The sequence below is a fragment of the Castor canadensis genome, chromosome 6 (assembly GCF_047511655.1).
Source record: "Castor canadensis chromosome 6, mCasCan1.hap1v2, whole genome shotgun sequence".
Taxonomy (NCBI): Eukaryota; Metazoa; Chordata; class Mammalia; order Rodentia; family Castoridae; genus Castor; species Castor canadensis.
The window spans coordinates 72,552,248-72,572,541 of NC_133391.1; the positions used below are offsets into that span (position 1 = coordinate 72,552,248).

At 39.7% G+C, this 20,294-nt stretch overlaps 1 protein-coding gene across 6 annotated transcripts in view; it reads left to right on the top strand.

The window, feature by feature from the left end:
* Window positions 1–20,294, top strand: part of Ppp2r2b (protein phosphatase 2 regulatory subunit Bbeta) — a 425,683-nt gene that overhangs the window by 146,682 nt on the left and 258,707 nt on the right. For 2 of the 6 annotated variants that reach the window (XM_074076719.1, XM_074076718.1), the window contains one exon: window positions 15,931–16,046. The exons of the other annotated variants lie outside the window; for them this stretch is intronic. In XM_074076719.1, coding sequence (XP_073932820.1) covers window positions 15,931–16,046 — 116 coding nt within the window. The remainder of the gene's footprint in view (window positions 1–15,930; window positions 16,047–20,294) is intronic. 6 annotated transcript variants of the gene reach the window in all.

Consider the following 20,294-nt stretch of genomic DNA (forward strand, 5'->3'; position numbering starts at 1 on the left):
GCTACAGGTATAGTTCATCTTGCCTGATGGCTCTTCTTCGATAGGACCTGCTTTATGAGGTGTGTCAGTTAGTTTTATACTGCTGACAGATAGCACAGACTGGGTAATGTATAAAGAAGAGAGATTAATTACAGTTCTGCACACTAGGAGCTCCAAGGGTAGGGTGCCTTAAATCCAAGGTCATGGTGCTGCAGCTAGCGAGAGCCTTCTCCTACATCCTAACACAGGGGAAGGCATCACCGAGGAAACAGACTGAACTCAAATCCTCAAACCCCGTTTAGATTCATGAGGTGTCGCCCTTACTACCTAAACACCCACCATTAGGACCCACCTCCCAACACTGTTGCCTTGGAGATTTGGTTTCCAGTATATGCTTTTTAGGTGACACATTTAACCCATAGCAAGATGTGACTGGCAATTCATAAAATTTTCTGTTTTCAGATGTACGACTCAATATGTTTTGACAAAAGAATTCAGTGTCATAACCACCACCAAAGTCATGATATAGAATAGTGTCATCTAATAGACACGAGGTAAGGTACACATGTCCCAAGACTACAATTTAAGAATGTCTGTGTTAGGAAAATTATAAATATATTTAATTCCAGTGTAACAAAACAGGATGCTGTTTGGAAAAATAAGAACCCCTGGATAAGCTATCTACTCATTGGATTAGAGCTTTTTTGTGGGGACAATTAGTCTGTAAATAAAACGAGTAGGATGAATTGTGAAGAGGATAAAGAAGGCAGCCAGCGAGGACCCTGTAAGAAAGTAGTGCATCAATATATATCTGGAACCAGACTTTAGGATTTTCATGACAATTAGACGTGTTCATTTATGTAAACTGCATAAAACAAAGCCTGAGCCATAGTGAGCATTGTTTGTATTGGAAGTAATTATAGTAGATATTATTAGCAGCAGTGATATTATTGCTAGGGTTACTAATATCAGATGAGCAGAAATAAAGCTTGAACTAGGAGAAATTGGAGATGCATTTTGCAGTACAGGTCATAGAGTTTAGTTGCTGGATGGATGCGGGAGTGAGGAAATCAAAAATTCTAAGACAATGATATTTTGCCACTAATAGGGGACTCAGGAAGTTGTTTTAGTTTGTTGTTACTTGTTTTGGTGGTACTGGAGTTCGAACTCAGGGCTTTGTACTTACAAGGCAGGCACTCTACTGTTTGAGCCACACTTCCATCCCTTTTTGCTCTAGTTATTTTGGAGATAGGATCTCACTTTTTACCCAGGCCAGCCCGGACTGTGCTCCTACAATTTGAAGCTACCCTCTGTCACCAGGATGACAGGTGCATATACCATGTCCAGCTTTTTTCCATTGAGATGGGAGGAGGGGGTTTTGAAAACTTTCTTTTATAAGCTAGCCTGGAACTGCTATCCTCCCTATCTCAGCCTCCCACGTAGCTTGAGATGACAGGTAGACACTACTGTGCCCAGCTATTGGCTGAGATAGGCCTCACAAACTTATTTGCCCTGGTTGGCCTCGAACCACAATCCTCCTGATAAAAGCCTTGCAAGTAGGTAGGATTACAGACATGTAATCCACCCATGCCTAGCTTCAAGAAATATTTGACAGAGTGTAATCTCAATAAATATTTGAAAGAACAATGGAGGAATAGAAAGAAATGGAGCCTTTTAAAGGCAGGGAAGATGGCACCTGACTCTTGATCTGAGATACCTGTGGAACATGCATGTTGTGAAGACTTTTAGTAGATGAAACACAGGCCCATACACAAATTCACATCCCCACTGTGTGTAAGTTTGTCGGAGATTTTTTTTTTTGTTTTTGTTTTTTTCATTTTTCTTTTATTATTCATATGTGCATACAAGGCTTGGCTCATTTCTCCCCCCTGCCCCCACCCCCTCCCTTACCACCCACTCCGCCCCCTCCTCTCCCCCGCCAATACCCAGCAGAAACTATTTTGCCCTTAGGAGATTGTTTTCTCAATCACATTGTGCTTTGTCCTAATTTCTTACAGCAGCCTATGGGACAATGTGTTGTGGGTCTAATTACCTTTCCAGTATCATTCTGAGTCAATCTTTCTTCCCCTACTTTGACACAGTATTTCACTCCCTGAACCCTCTAAGCTTTCCCACATCCTGGGGCATTTGTCCTGCCATTCTGTTTCTTTGCAGTGCCCACCTATCACACCAACCCTTTACACCTCTGGATGCCTTGAATCAGCTGAAGTTTTACCTCCTTGGAGAGCCCTCTCCTGGCTACTTTATCCTAGAAAGTAGCCAAGTAATCTTCTCTTTCAGCAAATTTTGTCCATTATCTTCACAGACTGCAAACTTCTGGGGGCAGGGGATTTGTATCATTGACATAGCCCCTAGATCCTCAAATATAATGAGCACAGTTGGCCTGCCATACCTGTGGGTTTCATAGCCATAGACTCAACCAACTGCACATGGAAAATACTCAGAAAAAAATTGATTCTGCACCAAACATGTACAGACTTTTTCTTGTCATTCCCTAAATAATACAGTATAACTATTTATGTAGCATTTACATTGCTACATAAATTCTTTGTTATAGGTAATCTAGAGAAATTTAAGTATATGGGAGAATGTGTTTAGGTTACATGAAAATATTATGTCATTTTACATAAGATATTTGAGCATCCATAGATTTGGGTGCTCATGATGAGGAGGGGAAGTCCTCGAACCAGTTCCCCAAGGATGATGTAATTTGTTTCATGCGTATAGAAGTAGGAATCAGGAGCTAGATTAAAATAGAAAGAGCACTGGGAATGTAGGGGAGTCTGTACTTCTGTTTTCATTTATTTGAGCTGATGTTTTAAGTCAGCACCCATTAGCCAGCACTGTGCAATGGAAGCTCCTTATTTGTATTTTACTTCAAAATAGAGGGTATCTCAATCGTGAAATCACTTCAACTATATTTACTTGTGTTGTCAGCTGGAACATTAACTTTCGAAACTAACCAAGGTGGCAACAATGACATAAGGCTCCTTTACAAATGGTATCCGTCTCTCCCTGACCCATAATCCCAGTGATGAATGACTCTCCCTGCTCCTCACTGCAGCTCCTTCACCCTGTGAGTCTTGTGTGCTCAAAGACCCAGGATAGATCCTGGATGAAAAATAGCATGTTTGTTCAGGTGCATCTTCTAATCTGACACTAACTTCTAACCCTTATTCTTTGGGTTGACCTACCAGCACATCTTATCTGTGAATGGTGGAAATAATACTGCCCTAAAAGAGTGCTGGTATTTCCAGTAAAGCATCTAACAAAGGAAGGGCACAGTTCCATCAATTTCAGGTTCTCCAGCCATTCAGTCAGGTAATTGTTAGGCTGGGTATAGAATTCTTTGAAAATAATTTTCTCTTGGACCTTTGAAGTTGTTGCTTCATTGTTTTTTAGGGACCAATCTTGCTAAAGAGAAAACTCCAGAGACAATCTCATTGTTATGCCATAAAAATGGTCTCCATTTTCTTCCAGGAAACTCTTAGAATATTTTTTCATCCTCAGTGTTATGAAAATGCACAATGTAGTTGTGGGTCTTTTAAAAATAATACAGATAGTCAATGGAGTCCTTTAAGTTTTGAAGACTCACATTCTTCAGGAGCAGAATATTCTCTTTAAGGATTTCTTTAATAATTTCTTTCCTTTCTCTCTCTCTCAATGCTGGGCTTCTCAGAATATTTCCTTAATTTTCTTATCTCTGGCATTTTCTCTCTGCATCTTCTTGTTCTTCTTTTTTAAAGAGATGTTCTTGACTGTACAGTTTAATCTTCTAAAGATTTAAAAGATAAATTTGCCACATTTTCAAATTCCATGAGTTTTTCTTATAATTGACTTTTTTTTATAGCATTATGTTTCTGACTTGTAGATTTAGTCTCTTTTAAAATATATTTGCATGTACTAATTAGGATTTATGTGTTTATGCTCCTAAAAGTATTTGTTTCTTCTAGTACCTGTTATGTTTATTTATCTTTCTCTTTTTTTTTTCTTCACATGGTAAGATTGGCTCAGTTGACTGGATGATCTCACGTTGTCCAGTCATATGTGAGAATGAAGCCAATTGAATGAACATGAATGAGTTATCAATTGACTAGTTTCATTAAAGGGTGAGCAGGCATGGAAGCGATCTTACATTCAGGAAACTAAATACCAAAACGCAGAGCACTTCACTGTGAACACTCAACAACCATTTTCATCACCTGAGTCCCTTCCACTCCATATTCATGTTTTTTTCAAAAGGAAGAACCTTCGTTTGCACCCTCCAAGAGGAGGGTGGGTAGAAGAATTGAACACTGAGGACAGAGGGCCGATGTATTGATTTGTCCCTCTATGGATTTCATTTTAGCACCCTCTTCATTTTTCAGCCCTCATCATGCATTGTCTTTGGCATTTCTAAGTCCTAAACACCTCCAGGTTTCAGCAAGGTATCCAGATGCTCTCACTGGCAGATCCTTTCATCTGTCATCATCCTTCCATCTGTTTTTCTTCTCCCAGAAACACACAAAATCCAGAGTCCACTTAATGACCCCCCTTATATTATCTTCATGGTTGTGAGGTTATATCTGCTTTGCTCTCCTTTACTGCCATTTTTAAGAGCTCTTGGGGAGGGCAAGAGACAATAAATGTACTCAGTTGACCATTGAGCTTGATTTTCTTTCTCTGTTTGTCCAAAATTACAGAGGACCAATACCTTCTTACTAGGCTAAGTCAGTATTTCTTAGTCTGCTTCCCCATCCTGGAACTTTTGTTTCAAAGTAGAAAAGCCATCTTCTTTGACAGTCTGAGCCTCCACCGTTCCCCAAATTATATCAAAGACTTTACTCTGCTTTCAGGTATTAACAACCCCCTCTAATGCCTTTAAATCATGGACTATTTTATTCAATGTGTAGGTGTATAATGTTCTGAGTAATAGAGAAGTGAATCACCATAAAACAAAGAAATGGCCTTAAAAATTTTAAACAGCAAGAAGTCCAAGAATTTCTTTACAGTTTTACAAGTGCTTGCTATCATAAGACATTTCAAACTGAACAAAATTTTTGAGAGGAAAAATCACTCTGGTGACTATTTAGTTGTTCTCACTGAAGAATTATGAGAATTATAGCTGTTTGACTACTTTTTTTGACAAATACTTAGTATGTACTTACTGGGTAAAAGGCCCAGAACCAATTTCCATCAGAAAATGTGAGGGAAATAATTATGGAATTGAGTCAACTAAATCTGGGTTTGAATCCCAGATCTGCTCTATTCTTCTTGGTCTATGATAGCTAACATCTCTGAGTTTGGATCGCCTCAGTGATAACTCAAAATATATCTCCTTTGTGGTGGTTGTGAGAGCTAACAATCATGTATACATAAAGAAATGAGCACAATGCCTGGCACTTGCTAAGCACCTTGCAAATGGCAGCTGATGTGATGATGGGGAAAATAGGACTTATAACGTCCTGGCCTACCCTCTCCTTTATGTATGTATGTGTACATACATAGTACTTCTTGTAGACATACCAAAGGTTATGCAACTCCACAATCTTATAATAAACTCCCTCTAATGTCCCTCTGCTTTAGTTTAAGCTCATCCCCTTTTGCTCAGCCCCAGAGTATGAGAAAGCTGAGCCAGGACACTACCTACTCAATATCATTTAGCCCCCAAAAAGTGTCAAACAGTAATGACACCTCAGGACTGTTTGTTTTGCCATTTAATAATTACTTATTGAAGAAGCACTGACTAACCTGTGACATGACAGACTTCGATGTTTTTCAATTATGTGCACATTGTAGAATCTATGAATTAGAGCTATTGTGCTTTCCTGTGTGGTGATGGACTTTGCGGCTCCTTATTGGCTTAGGGAGATGGAGTCCAGGAGCTGGGCAGATGGGATTCTTTTGATGACATTTATTTCAAGGGAAGCTATAAATGTATATGCAAGTGTTGCTAAATTTGTAGGAATGATTTACTTACCATAAGCATATTAGTTAACTGCTTACAAACAGAAGAAAGAAAATCAGTTCCAGTCTTCCATTTAACAAATGGCCATTATCTGCTGATTCCTACTGTGTGCTGACAAACCAAAAATTACTAATGAGACACAGAGTTTTTAATCCATGCATCCATCTAGCAAATTTATTTTGTGTGCCAGGCGCCATAATTAAGTACTAGGATCCAATAGTGAATGAAACCAGACTCTGTCAGGATCCTGCTGTCTACTGGAGGATACGGTTGCTAAGTGAACACTCAGACGTAAATGTGGAGCCGTCTTGTGGTGGGAGCGGTAGGGTTCTCACAGGTGTTATGACGGTAGCATTGTAGAGAGGCTAGATGTGGGCTACATCTGTGAGAAGCCTTCCATATGAAAGGATGACTAGTCTGAAATGTGAAGGATTAGGAGGCATTAATCATGGGTGAAAGAGAAAATAAAATTGAGCAAAATGAAAAGGCCTTGCAATTTGAGCAGGTGTGGTGCCTTTGGGGACTAAAAGTCAACTTATTTTACCTACAGGACAAAGGCTCTCGTCCATCCATTTATTCACTCCTTAATTCAGCCAACAGATGAATATCCCATGTCAGTTCTGTGGTAAGCGCCACATTAGAGACAGATACAACAGCAAGTATGACACAACTGTGCCCCAAAATCCCACAGGAGAGCAGAGGAAGCTCAGATGTTGGGGTCACAGATGAAGAGCACCATCATTAGCCTGTTTAGGAAGCTCAGGATGAGAAAGATGAGGAGAGGAGGAAAATGTCAAGAAGAGGAAAAGAAATACATACAAAGGTTGAGAGGCAAAAGAATGTTTTGTAAGCTGAGAAATTCTCGCGTGCTTCATGGGGCTTCCAGTGTAGACTTTGAGGTCCTGATTAATATGAAATATGTGTAGAAAAGAAGACAGTAGCACATTCTTAAAGCTTCATTAAGCTATGTTAAGAGTCTTGGATTTGTCTTTTTCTATGAATTATGCAAAACCACTTGGGGATTTTAAGCGGGTGACGGGTACTCTCAGATCCTCAGAGATGACCATGCTCTACTCAGTGCAACACAGAGCATGGAAGGTTTGCTAAGAGGCCACAGCCAGGAACACTGCTGAGAGATGCCAGTGGCCCCAGCTAAATTAGTGGCTGGATGAGTGGACAGCTTTTAGGATTGGTAGGGAGCTGACTTACTGAAACTTGCAAGTATCTGGATATAGGGAGGGAGAGGTATTAGAATATCTCCTGGGTTCTCTGGCAAGGGCAGCTAGATAGATGGTGGCATTCCAAAGGCAGAAGAGTTTCTTAATCTGTGTCTTTCTTTTCAGGTAAAGTGGACATTACTTTAATTATCTTATAGGGTTGTCTATACTACAATAAGTACTAATTACCTGGCACAAAAAGATGTTTAATAAACATCAGCAGTTATTTTTATATGCAAAGTTCATTCCATAGAAGAAATTTAACTGGTAGAAGTTGAAAATAAAATGGTTATTGAGACTGTCAAGAGACCTCAACAGAGCTATTGAGCTGGGCCTTAGAGTGACAAGTAACAAATCATGAAGGAATAACAGAGGGATGAAGTGGTAAGGAGACATTTTTGGCAGAAAACCCAGCAGGTGAAAAGTTTAAAGGTCTTCAAGAAACTGGAAATGTCCACTGCTTCAGGAGCATAGGATTTGGGAAGCAGATAGCAGACAATGAACTAGAAATCTAGGGAGAGGATAGATGGCAGAGGTTCTATAAATCAAGCTGAAAGGACTGACAGCAATTGGCAGAGCTTTTCTGCAGAAAAAAAGTACCTTGTAGGATGTAAACATGATCAAATTAATATAGAAAATTCTGGTCTAAACAAAGCTCAGTACTTTATAATAGGGTTTCTCAGAGCTTTTTAATGTACATTGGATATCTCCAACAAAGGGCTATATCATGTTGTTTTTCATTTCTGCAGCTCTTTACTAAACACTGGTAACACCTCATAAGATACTGATGATTCTGTGCCATTGGGTTTAGGAAACTGCTCTGGGCAATGTTTCAAATAAGTGTGACCCAAGCCAGGTATGTGAGTTAGAAAAAGGGGTGAATTGGAAGGGGTAAAGAAAGAAGGTCTGATGACCATAAGAAGTTAAATGAGAGAATAAAACAGCAAATTCATATATGTTAAACAGGGGGCAGTCATGGGAGGAACAGATGTGCTCACACACATACATACACACGTGTGCGTGTGTTAATAATATATCAGGCCCTGCACAAATGCTATTACAGACAGTAGAAGTGAAGGAAGGCCTTATCGAGAAAAATTTAGAGCTTTTTATCAATGTGAGACATGAATAGTTCTAAGATCTATCTTTTGTGATGCCTGTTGATTCTCCCATCAACCTGTGAGTTTTAAAGCCAGTTTTCTGTTTTGCATCAGTGCAAGCCGAGGATGCAAGGTGAGGAGAACTGCCTGCAGCTCCAGGGGGAGTGAGAGGCAGACTCGCCTTGTTAGCCTAATTCTGAGTCTGGGCTCTTTTCATTCAATCTTTCCCCTCTAATCAGAGTTGAGCTGGGATTTGAAGGATAAGTAGGATTTGCATAGGCTGAAAAAAGTAAGTGAATATTTTTAGTCAGGAGAAAAAGTACAAGAAAGGACAAGGGCGGCAGAGATGTGAATGGCTCACCCAGCAATCTGGGAAATGTCATTGTGTTAAAGACAGTAATCTCTCTGTGAGTCCCCCTGTCCGTCAAGGCAGGGCCAGCTTCAGGGGCCCGAGACACATGCAGGAGCACAAGACCCACAGTTGCAAGGGTCTCAACCTTGGTCCCATACTCTGCTGTTGCATTTTCCCCCGGCAGTGCTGGGAATCAAACCCAGGGCTTGCACAGTCTAACCTCAAATTCATGGTCCTCCTGAGAAAACCCCTAAGATTTTTAGACAAAGGGACCCATGTTTTTATTTTGATTGGGATAGTTCAAATTATGTAGTCAGTTCTCCTTCAGGAACTAGATAGGTGTTTTGTATATCCATTTTACCTTTGCAGACAGTTTTCAGTCAGTTGGATGTCTATGAATTTTGTTTTGTTTTGTTTTTGTATTTTTGCCTATGAATTCTTATTGTTACTAGTCTATACTTGATTAGTCTCTTATCTGCATATAAATTATGATAGTTATCTCTGCAACCAAGCTGTGAACTCCTTAGGTACCTAAGCACACAGGAAGCAGGTTGTAAACCGTTGATGTGGGGTGAATGTACACCTCCCTAACAAGTCTGCTGACATGGACAGTTTCACACTCTTTTGTAATAAAACCATGACTTTGAGTAAACTTTAAAAAATGTCAAAAAGAGAAGACCTGCTAAAACAATTCAAGGACAAGTGAATAAATCCAGCAACAACGCAATAGTGACAGTATCCAACACATAATACCATGAGCTAACAGTTACTGTGCATGCTTTACTCGCGCTGGTTTAAGGGTGTCATATTTATTAACTCGTTTCATTTTTGCAGCCACCCTATGATGTGGATACTATTAATGTGTTTGTTTTGCAAGTGAAATTAAAATGCAATGTGATTAAGTGACTTGCCTAGAATTATACTGCTAGTAAGTATCAGAGCCAAGATCTGAACTTAAGCAGTCTGATTCTCAAAAGACGTGCCTTTAATCATTTTCCTGTCGCATCTTACTGAACCCATTTTAGAAAAGAGACTCATAGGGCTAGATAAGGTGGCTCACACCTATAATCCTAGTTACTCAAGAGGCAGGGATTGGGAAGTTCAAAGTTCAAGACCAGCCCAGGCATAAAGTTAAAGAGACCTCCTTCTCAACCAACACTCCTGGCACAGTGATATGTTTCTGTAATCCCGGCTATGTGGGAAGCATAAGTAGGAGGACTGTGTTCTGATGCTGGCCCTGGGGCAAAAAGCATAAGACCCTATCAGAAAAGTAACTAAAGCAAAAAGGGCTGGAGAAATGGCTCAAAAGATAGGGCACCTGTCTACCAAAAGAGAGGCCCTGAGTTCAAATTCCAGTACCACAAAAAAAAAGGACAAAAAGAAAAGAGAAAGACTCACATCTGACCTTATAAGCTTGCCAGTTATGTACTGTATGTGTGATAACTACTTTATTCTGCATATAGGACTATGAACAGGATGTAGTGACATTGTAGTCTTAATTTGCATACAACTTAGCATCTTCCTCTGGCCTCAGGCCTTTTTTAAAAAAATTGTTTTCCTTCTTTTTTCTATTTGAAATAGACATAATGAGTCAGCATTCGGAAGCAGGAAGTGCTTTAAACTATGTTGCTTTTTTTTTCTAGGGAAAGAGTCCAAAACTTTCATTCAATTCTCAAAAGGATCTGTGGTCCTAAGGTGTTACAGTCACTGCTGGGCCTCTGCTACTTTTCAGATGTAAATTTATAAGCTTTGCTCTTCATTCCTTGTTCAGTCCTGTGGCACTGTCAGATGCCAAATGAAAATTGCAGAGATCTCTACTTGAGGGATGTTTAATATTTTTATTTTCACTCTGTACTTATTCTATAAATATTCATTGAGTTTAAAAATATATGCAACCTTGCTTACAAGTTCAAGGTCCGTCTGACTCTTGAATTCTGGCTTCTGTAACTTACCACAAGGGTATAATAACAGTCAGGGCAAAACTCTGGACTTCTCGACATGTTTCCCATATGATGGTCTAAATTTACCGTGTGCTATGTCCTGTAGCTTCTAAACTTCGCACTTTTTCCCTCCAAACAAGGAGAAAGCCATGGACTGTGGTGGTATAGGAAGAGGACAGTTAATGCTGGTTCTCAGTGAGCAGAAAGACTTCCTACTTAAGACCTTTGCAGCTGGGGGTCAGGAGGATTGACATAGCCTCTCCTGCAGCTCCTTCCTCACCCACCAACGGCAGAAAAGCAGAGCTGAGGGACACAAGAGAACTCATTTATTTTATAGTTTTGTCCAGGACTCATCCCAGTGACTTTTTAAAGAGTGGTAATTTCTCCCCTTGACTGACCTTAATATACTAGAAGTTAGCCAACTTAATCACCCAATAACTTTCTACTAACCCTCTTAATAGAAAGAGGTGTTTCTCTCCAAAACAAAAGTTAAGGAGAGTCGTGGTGGTGGTGGAGGGCACGGGAGCCAGGATGCCAGGTGCTATGCTCTGTGTCTGTCAGCAAATCACCAGGTAATCTGGGCAAGTCGTCTCCTTGAACCTTGGTCAAACGTGTGCTTAGCATTACTTAGAGTTAGACAAGTGGCTAAATTTGAGGGCAGAGTTCCCACAATTACCCTCACTTCTGACACCAACTGCAAATTTGGGGAGTTTCCAAAACAACTCCAGTTTCAATGATTTGCTGGAAGGACTTGCAGAACTCACTATGGGAAGGTCCACCAAAGGAAGGGCTGCATTGAGCAGTCTGGGAGTATTCCAAACACAAAGTTTCCATTGTCTGGTGTGAATTACCCTCCTGCCGTTGATGTAGGACAATATGCAGACAGTATTGGCAACCAGAAAAGCCTAGCGTCTAGACTTTTTACTGGAGCTCTGTTAGGTACAAATGATTGACTGGTTGGTCTCAGTATCCAGATTGGTTGATAACCATAGTGACCTAAAACCCCAGCCTAAACCAAGGGGTTGCTCTGTTGTGGCTAGGTCTACCCTAAGGTCCTTTGTGATCATCCCCCACTCTAAACAAAGACATTGCTCCCATGTGTGACATGTATCTCCTCCAAAAAGTGTTTATGGCTCATTAAAATTCCCTCCAGATTGATCTTCATGATTAAGAAAAACGCACATTCGCTCTCATTCTTTCAAAAGAAACATTAATGTAATATGCCACAGGCACTATTCTAAGTACTGGCTATAGAGCAGGGAACAAAAAGTTCCAGTATCCCTGGAACTTATGCTCTTCTTGTGTAATAACCAAGCCAAACATATATTGTCTGTTCGCCCTTTGGAAATAGGGAGTGGTGGTGGGAGGGGGTTCTTTACTGTATTTTACTTTATGTATAAAGTATGTATAAAGTGGTCAAGGAAGGTATCCCAGAAAAGTTGGTATTGGAGCAGACTCCTGAGGAAGTGAAAAGTTGAGCTATGCTAGTGTCTGAAGATAGGTACTCAGCACAGAAAGAAATACAGATGCAAAGGTCCTGTGTTGAGAGTGATCTTCCTATTGTGTTTGGTAGGCAATAAGGATGCCACCATGTCTACAAGGCAGAATTTCAAAGACTTACTATGATAAAAGTTAATATATCATTAATCATTTAATAGGGGGAAATGGATTTGGTGGTGCTGCATGTAGGAAGTGAAAGAAAAGAGCAGTGCTATAGCTGGAGCCAAATTTTTCCAACATTTTAAGAAAATTTTACCCAAAATTTATAAGCCAATAAAAGGCTTTGAGTAGAAGAGTGACATAAAGTGATTTGCATTTGAAAGGACTGTATGCTTGCTGTGTGTAAACTATTTTGTGGGGGCTGGCTGCCTAGGAAGGTCCAGAGACTTGTTAAAGTCTATTGAAACAGTTCTGGTGAGATAGGGTGGTATGTGCAGTGTGGCAGTAACCGTGGAGTTGGTTTGAGAGTGGTTGATTACAGCTATGTTATGAAGTTGGAGCGGGCAGGTTTATAGGAGGATTGGAAGGATTCAAGGAAGAGAGTAATCTAGGATCAGGATGGTGGAGCAGGCATGGTGGGCTGCATTAGTGATTGACATGCCTTACAGATTCCCAGTGAAATGTCAGCTTGGCTATGACCTCACCTGGAGGTCAGGAGGCAGGTCTGTGCTCAAGGTTCAGACTTGGAGTTTTGTCATCACAGGAAGGGTAAGCTGTGGGACTGGACGAGGTCACCTGGGATAGAGATAGGGAAGCTGGAGAAGGTGGAACTCTAGGATGGTCATACTGGTGAGGAGGAGCCCAGCAGCAAGCCCGAGAAGCTCACATTTAGGAGATAAGAGAATGGGACAATGGTGGCCAGGAATCAGGGAACAAGGGGAGTTAGGAAGGAGAGAGTGAGTGCTCAACTGCACACAAGATTGTCTACATAGATATTGTAAAGGCAATGCAGTATTTAATTCCATAAGTCCTCAGAAATGAAACCAGGGTTCCTGTTGCCACAAAATTCTAATCCAACCTGAAAGATGACTGATAGTTCTCAACTAGATGCTAATAACTGTACCTTTAAATTTCTCCACCTTGAGTAGCCACAGTTGAGTCCAGATGCCCAGCTGTGCACACTCTTTTTTTTGGCAGGGACATCTGGCTATTTGGCTTCTTCTTCTAGCTGAAACTGAAGCCATAGGTGTTGAACTAAGCAGTTGGCCTATTAGAGTGGTTAAGTACCACAGTGACTGAATAATATATCACATCTCACTGAGAGCTCTATCGTGTCATCTTCACACTCTTAAAATATTGGCCTTCTTTATCCTGTGCATCAGGAGGAAAGACAGAGTGGGTTAGAATGTACTTTCCTGTACAATGTGTGTTTGTGTTTGTCAGTGTGTATTTTCATATTTAGTTCATACAATTTTAAAGTTTTGAACTGTTTAAAGCTCATCAGATCAATATTGCTTCACTTGATGCTGGCATCACATTCTGGTTCAAGTCTTTGTAGATTAAAATTTCTTTATGAAAGAATATGTTAAAACCTCTGTGAAGGGAATGAAATTTGGGGGACGGTTGCTCTGTATATCCACTGTCCACTATGGTAACCATGGGGCAGGTGCAATGCTGAGCCTTTAATGTGGTTGATTTTGAGAGGTCCGCAAGTGTAAAGTACCAGATTTCAAAGATGTACGATGCTTAAAGTAAATATATCATTAGGAATCTCATGCTGATTATATGTTGAAATTATGATATTTGGATGTACTGGAGTAAAATTTTTATTTTCAAATATTAAAAATAATTAAAGTTAATTTCATCTTTTTTACTTTTTAATGGTGTTTGTATTATATTTCTATGGCACAAAGCTGTTCTATGCACCCTGATCACATAAACTTTTTTTTTAATCAGTGTCTTTCAAACTTCCTGGTGTGGAGAAAATGATTTGATCTTTTTAACACAAGGTTTCATCTTATAAAGTATTTCACATATTTCACAGCATTAAAATATGTAAAACTTGTTTCACTACAAAACATGTTCTAAATTTTCTTTTAAAAATTATGAACAAAAGAGAAAACTACACAAAATCACTGCCATAGGCATATTTTCAACTAAAAACTGTCAGCAGTTTATTTTTTTATGATGTTCTTTAATGTAACATGAACATCATCTGCCTTTGCCTTAGATACTTTTCAGCTTTTGAAGGATAGAGAATACTCCTTAGAAGTAGCAGTGGCTTATGACAGCAGTGGTTCTTTAGTCTTTGGTAACGACCTTTTTTGAGACATAACTCAAATGCCATTTGAATTTTAAATTATACAATTCAGTGGTTTCTAGTATATTCAGGGTTATGGGACTGTTTATTGCCCCCACTTAATTTTAGAAAAAAAATTTTATCACTCTAAAGAGAAATCATGAATCCATTAGCAGTTCCTCCACCCTACCTCCAGCCCCTGGCAACCACTAATGTACTTTCTGTTTCCAGATGGGTCTACACTGAACATTACTCATGAGTGAAACCATGCAGTACGTGGGCTTTTGTACCTGGTTTCTTTCACTTAGCATAGTGTTGTTAAGTTTCATCTCTGTAGTAACACATATCGGTACTTCATCATGTTTTATAGCTGAATAAGATTCCATTGTGTGGATATATAAATTTTGTTTATGCATTTATCAATTGATGGATATTTGGATTGTTTTGACTTTTTAGTTATTATTAATCGTACTACTATGAACATTCATATACAAGGTTTGGTGTGAACATGCTTTTAATTCTCTTGCTTATATAGGTAGAAATGAAACTGCTGGGTCCTACGGTAGCTGTTTAACATTTTGAGAAACTGTCAGGCTTTGTGATGCAGTGTTATACAATGTCATAAGTAATGTACGGAGTCTGATTTGCCACAAGAATAATGATTTTTAACTGACAAAATATTCATACCTATGAGGGACAAATCAGCGTCGAGTGGGGGTGGTTTGGAGAAAGATCTTGGAGTGATTCTGTTGTGACTTCAGTCTATCCCCAGTGCACACATGCACACACGTACGCACTTCAAAGCACAGAGGTCAAGCGTGTCGACAGAGCCTGCTTGAGACACAGGATCCCATTTACTTGACTTCGGCTGTCTTGCTTAACTCTATTAGCTCAGGACAGTGGAGATGGTTATGGTACTTATCTTAGGAGCTGCTAAGATGCAATGCAAATGAACCCTTTGCACAGTGCCTAGTATACTGTAAATACCAACAGGTTTTAGCTACTATGATTATATAGATGGCTCAATAATTTTCCAAAATATGGAATTTTGTTCTATAATTTGTCTAACCAATTCTATCGACACAAACAATGCTTTGAGAAATAGTCTTATTTCTCAAAATTTTTGCCTGTATTCATGATTATTTACTTAAAATATGTTCTGTAAAGGTATTTTTTTTTAAAGAATTGAAAGAGATTTCCCAATATATCCTTGTTTAAATTATGCTAAAACTTTACATTAAGCATTGTAATCAGGTGCTAGACAATCCCACTGGAGTGTTGCTAAACTGGTTTTGGAAATCATCACTTCTGCCTAACAAATATAATGCAAATTAAAACCACTTTGTATAGGACAGCCTAAATTTAACTCCAAAACTACTGAATGAAAAGGGTACAAAAGGATATTTTCTTTCTGGCTTTCAAGTCTGGATCCTTGGGATTTTACTCCTTTCTCCCATTGTATAAATATCCTAACTACTGAAGTACAAGAGCTGTCAATGAATTCTGGCACAGTGGATGTTTGTGTTTTGCATTTAGGCAAATCAAGCGCAAGAGTAAGGTGACAATGGAGACTGAGCAGTAGAGAAGAATGATTCCTTGAGAGTGGGTATGACCTAGCATTCCTTACATTGTCAGGTCTAGGAGCCTTATAAGAGCAACCACAAACAAGTCTATCATGATTGTTTCATACCAGCCTGGAAGAGACCAAAGCATCAGATTTCCTCTGATGAATATGGAAAAACCTCATAAAGGTAGGATTTTAAGAGTTATTTAATATTTTGGCAGAAGTTTAGTTGGATGGTAGAATGCTCTGGAACTTAGTTTGGAATATGTAGTGTTACACAGATAACGGAGATGAATGGGAAGATATCAGCAAGTAATGCATTTCTACTAGTGTGCCAGTAAATGTTTAAAAACTGGCTTCCAACTTAAAAAATTACTTATGTAGTTTGTAAAAAATACTATTTCCTTGATATTCCACCTGGCAGATTTCATATTTTAAGCTAACAACATGTCACTCAAAGCAGAAGTGGAAAGGATCCTCATGGCAAACTCAGCTCTCTGTGGCCAGTACACACAGTTCTAGCACCCCATTGTGTGTTTTCATAAGGTTTGTACTTGAACACTAAGGGGAAATTTTCTCAGTAAAGTCTATCAGAGTTTAGAGTCTAAAATTAATATGCTACTTTGAGGGCAACAGATTTAGTTTTCTTTTCTCAAGCGAAAGGATCACTTATGTGGTATTACGTGTTGTAGCATGCGCAAGAAGGAATTGCAAACTTGCTAGACATTCAAGAGGTCAGCCTCTGGGCAGTCAACACATAAACCACTAGAGAAAGAGAGAGAGAGAGAGAGAGACAAAGACAAAGAGAGAGAGACAATGAGAGAGAGAGCAAGAGAGAGTTGTGCATTGGTAACTGGTGGTCCTAGAGAGTTATTCCTTCCATATGATTCCTGGATAGGGAATCATATAAGGTGAAAACTAAACAGGAGTAATACTTGCTTCTCCCATTTGTGTATGTCTTCATGGCTTACAAAGGGTTTTTTGCAAGTTGGGAAAGTTTCACCACATACAGATTCTAGTTGCTCATAAGACATGGGTAGGCTGTAAAACCCAGGTTGTTGGGTCACTTTTGCTCACGTGAATGATTGATTTGTAGTGCATCCCTCAATAAAGGAGGTCTCAATAAAGCACTGCTGCAACAGAGAACCCTCATTTCACTCTTGCCTGGCTCTGGGCCAAGCCTGAACCAAGCACTTTCCTTACATTGTCTCTGAAGCCACCCACCAACCCTGTGAAGTAGCTACTATTGTTTTCTTTCATTCTGAAAATCTAGAGGCTCAGAGATGTTAAGTTATTTGCCAAAGGTCAAAAAATTCATAAATGTCTGAGCTGGAGCATAAACCAGGACTGTCTGACACCTAAAGCCTATATTAAGAATCTCTAGACTGGCTCAGGTCAAGAGTTTCAATAAAATTGTAGATGTTTAATGTGCTAATTGAACAGGATAAGCTAAAAGGCTCCGTGTAGGAAGCCCTCTCCTAAGTAGGGAGAGGGAGTATTTGTGAGTGTTGGGGGAGGGGGAGCATGACAAGGGTGATAGAAAAAAAATGTGTCCACATGCTGTCATGCTGAATTGGGTAAGTTAAGAAGGCTGTGTATTTATAATGGGCTCTTTCCATGTAAAGCACAAGCCTGAATTAGGTCAGCCTTTCAGAGTGCCCTCTGCTAACCCCTTTGTAGCCCGTGGCCCCCTTTACATAAACCGTAAATTAGACACTAAATTCCATGACGGCAGAGACTGCCTATACATCTCGTGCTTTCTGTGTCTTATGGTGGTGTCTGCCGTAGTGTCTGAGAATATTTGTTGACTATTGATAGTAGCGATGTCAACATATTCTCACCATGCATTATCTCATCTAACTCTCCTAATAACTTCATGAAATAGATAATTTATATATAAGAAAACCCATGGCTTAGGGAGAACTTGTTTTTTTTTTAATATTCAAATATTTATCATTTGTGTATTGTGCTAGGCTCTGAGATTCATGTTTAAGACACAGAAGAAAATTAGGTGTTGGGTTCTTGCCCTTAACTGACTCACAAGCTTAATAGAGGAATACAAAGTGCAGGGGTCATTGGAGAACAAGCACCTAAGTCTAGCGGTTGAAGAGTTGACCTTTAAGTCAGGTTTTGAGGCATGAGTAGGAGTTTGCTGTTTGGATGGGTTGGGAGAACTTAGGGAGAACTTGTAACTTGCTTGTAATCACAATAAAGGGCAGGAAATCAGTTTTGCCTAATAGTACAGCCTTGGCACTTACCATGATGCAATGGCCCTCTGATTTATAATGCATTTACTGTATCTCTAAGATAGCTCATGTTATTAAAATCAGATGATACCTTTTAAGTTCTGTGAAGGAAAGTACTTTATTTTGTATTATCTGTACCTCCAGTACCTAGAATGATCTTGGCATATATTAGGTGTTCAGTACATTTTTTGGCATAAAACATTTAGGGATGAGTAGGAACAACTATTTCAATAAGAGTAGGGATATTAAGTAGAAAATTTCAGGCTCACATTAGAGGGATTTTTTGGCATGATTTTTTTTGGTGGGGGAGTAGGACTGGGGTTTGAACTCAGGGCTTTGTGCTTAGGAACCAAGCCTCCTACCTCTTGAGCCATACCTGCACTCCCTTGCATGAATTTTAACAAAGATAGAGGTATAAAACCTAAATATCACTAAACAAATTCATTACTTACTTATTCAAGAAACACTTAATCCCATTTAACAAATGCAATTAAGCAGCTACTAAGTGACAGACATTTAATATTGGAGATGTAATGGATGTGTTTGACAATAATAAGTAAAAACAAGCACTATAAAGTAAAATGAGTCATGAGGAAGACAAAAAAAAGAAGGTGGGAAGAGAAAATACCAGAGGTAAGGACCACGATACAGAAAGGAATGTCTCAAAGAAGTCAGAATATTTGACACTGAAGAATGACAAAAACATGAGGAAGGGGCATAGGGAATCATATACAGGGGTGCCAAAAAGCTTTCAGAAAGAACATCACACTAGAGGAATAGAAAGAGCTCAGTCATTCCTCTGAGGAATGATCTATGCAGTCCCTCACCACCCTGGCATTGCACCAGAGTTCTGTCACTGTCTTACCTCCTTTACCACATGCCATTGTGTTGTGTAGCACACAGCTAACAGCATAATCCCCACTTGGTTTTGGTAGGAGGGGCTAGTTCTCCATTGCGTATAGTAAAAAAGCAAGACTGAAAAGTCTAAAAAGACTATTCTCAGGACAGAAACCTTACAGTCCACTTAATGAATGGAAGTCTCGTTTGCCTCCTCGGAACTTATGTCTTATGTATTGTTGAATAAATGCAGGAGGGATTTTGTGGGGAATGTGAGAGGGAAAATTTAGTAGCGTCAGAGGCTGGATTTATGGAGAGGACATTGCTGCCATTGGTTATCGTGGAAAATTCCTCAAGCACAGCCTGGCCCATGAGTCTGAGCCTGTATGATTCACCACACAGCTCTGTTCTAATCTAGCCCATGTTCCGAGAGGATGAGAATTTCCAATACTGTTCCAATGCCTGTTGTCACAGCTTAAAATCATTCCAACCGAAGGCAAGATGTCTTCTCCACACCTTGATACAGTAAGGATGAAATTAACTTTTTACCCTTCTGCTTCCTCCCTGCTTAATGCCAATTGCCAAGAGAAGCTGGACAGGTGAAGGAATCCCAGAGCCTTGGTGATGCACACAGCTCACCGCACAGAAGAGCCAGCCAGGACCATTGGTACTGACGTGGACTGATCAACTTGCGCCAGTCTGTATCTGTTACTTAAATTTCATATGTGGAGTGTTTTCTTTCCCGGCACTGGGGTTTGAACTCAGGGCCTGCACCTTGAGCCACTCCACCAGCCCTTTTTTGTGATTTTTTTTTTTTCAAGATAGAGTCTTTCGAGCTATTTGCCTGAGCTGGCTTCAAACTGTGATCCTCCTGATCTCTGTCTCCTGAGTAGCTAAGATTACAGGCATGAGCCACCTGCACCCAGCTCACATGTAGATTTGAACAAACAAGTGTGTAGGATTTAATCACTGGATGAAAATAAAATGAAAACCTATGGAAGCTGAACTCACCTCCCCCCTCACTTATATCAAGAATTATTTCTATACCTGTTTTCCCAGAGAGGCAGTCACTTTCTGAATATGGTGATAATGCCATTTTCCACCTGCCAGAAGCATCTATTCTTTTAGAAATCTAACAGGCAATCCCCAACAACAGCTAAGAACGTTTTCCCCATGTTTTTGAACTTCATATACTTTCTAAATTGTGTTAGCTGAAGCATTGTATGTATATAATTAACTCACAGTTCCCTCTGGACTCATCTAGCTAAACTTGTGGAGCTTAACTGAGCAAGACATTTGCTGATGTTATAGTGACACCCTCTGAAATGAATACCTTCGACAAGATGAAACCA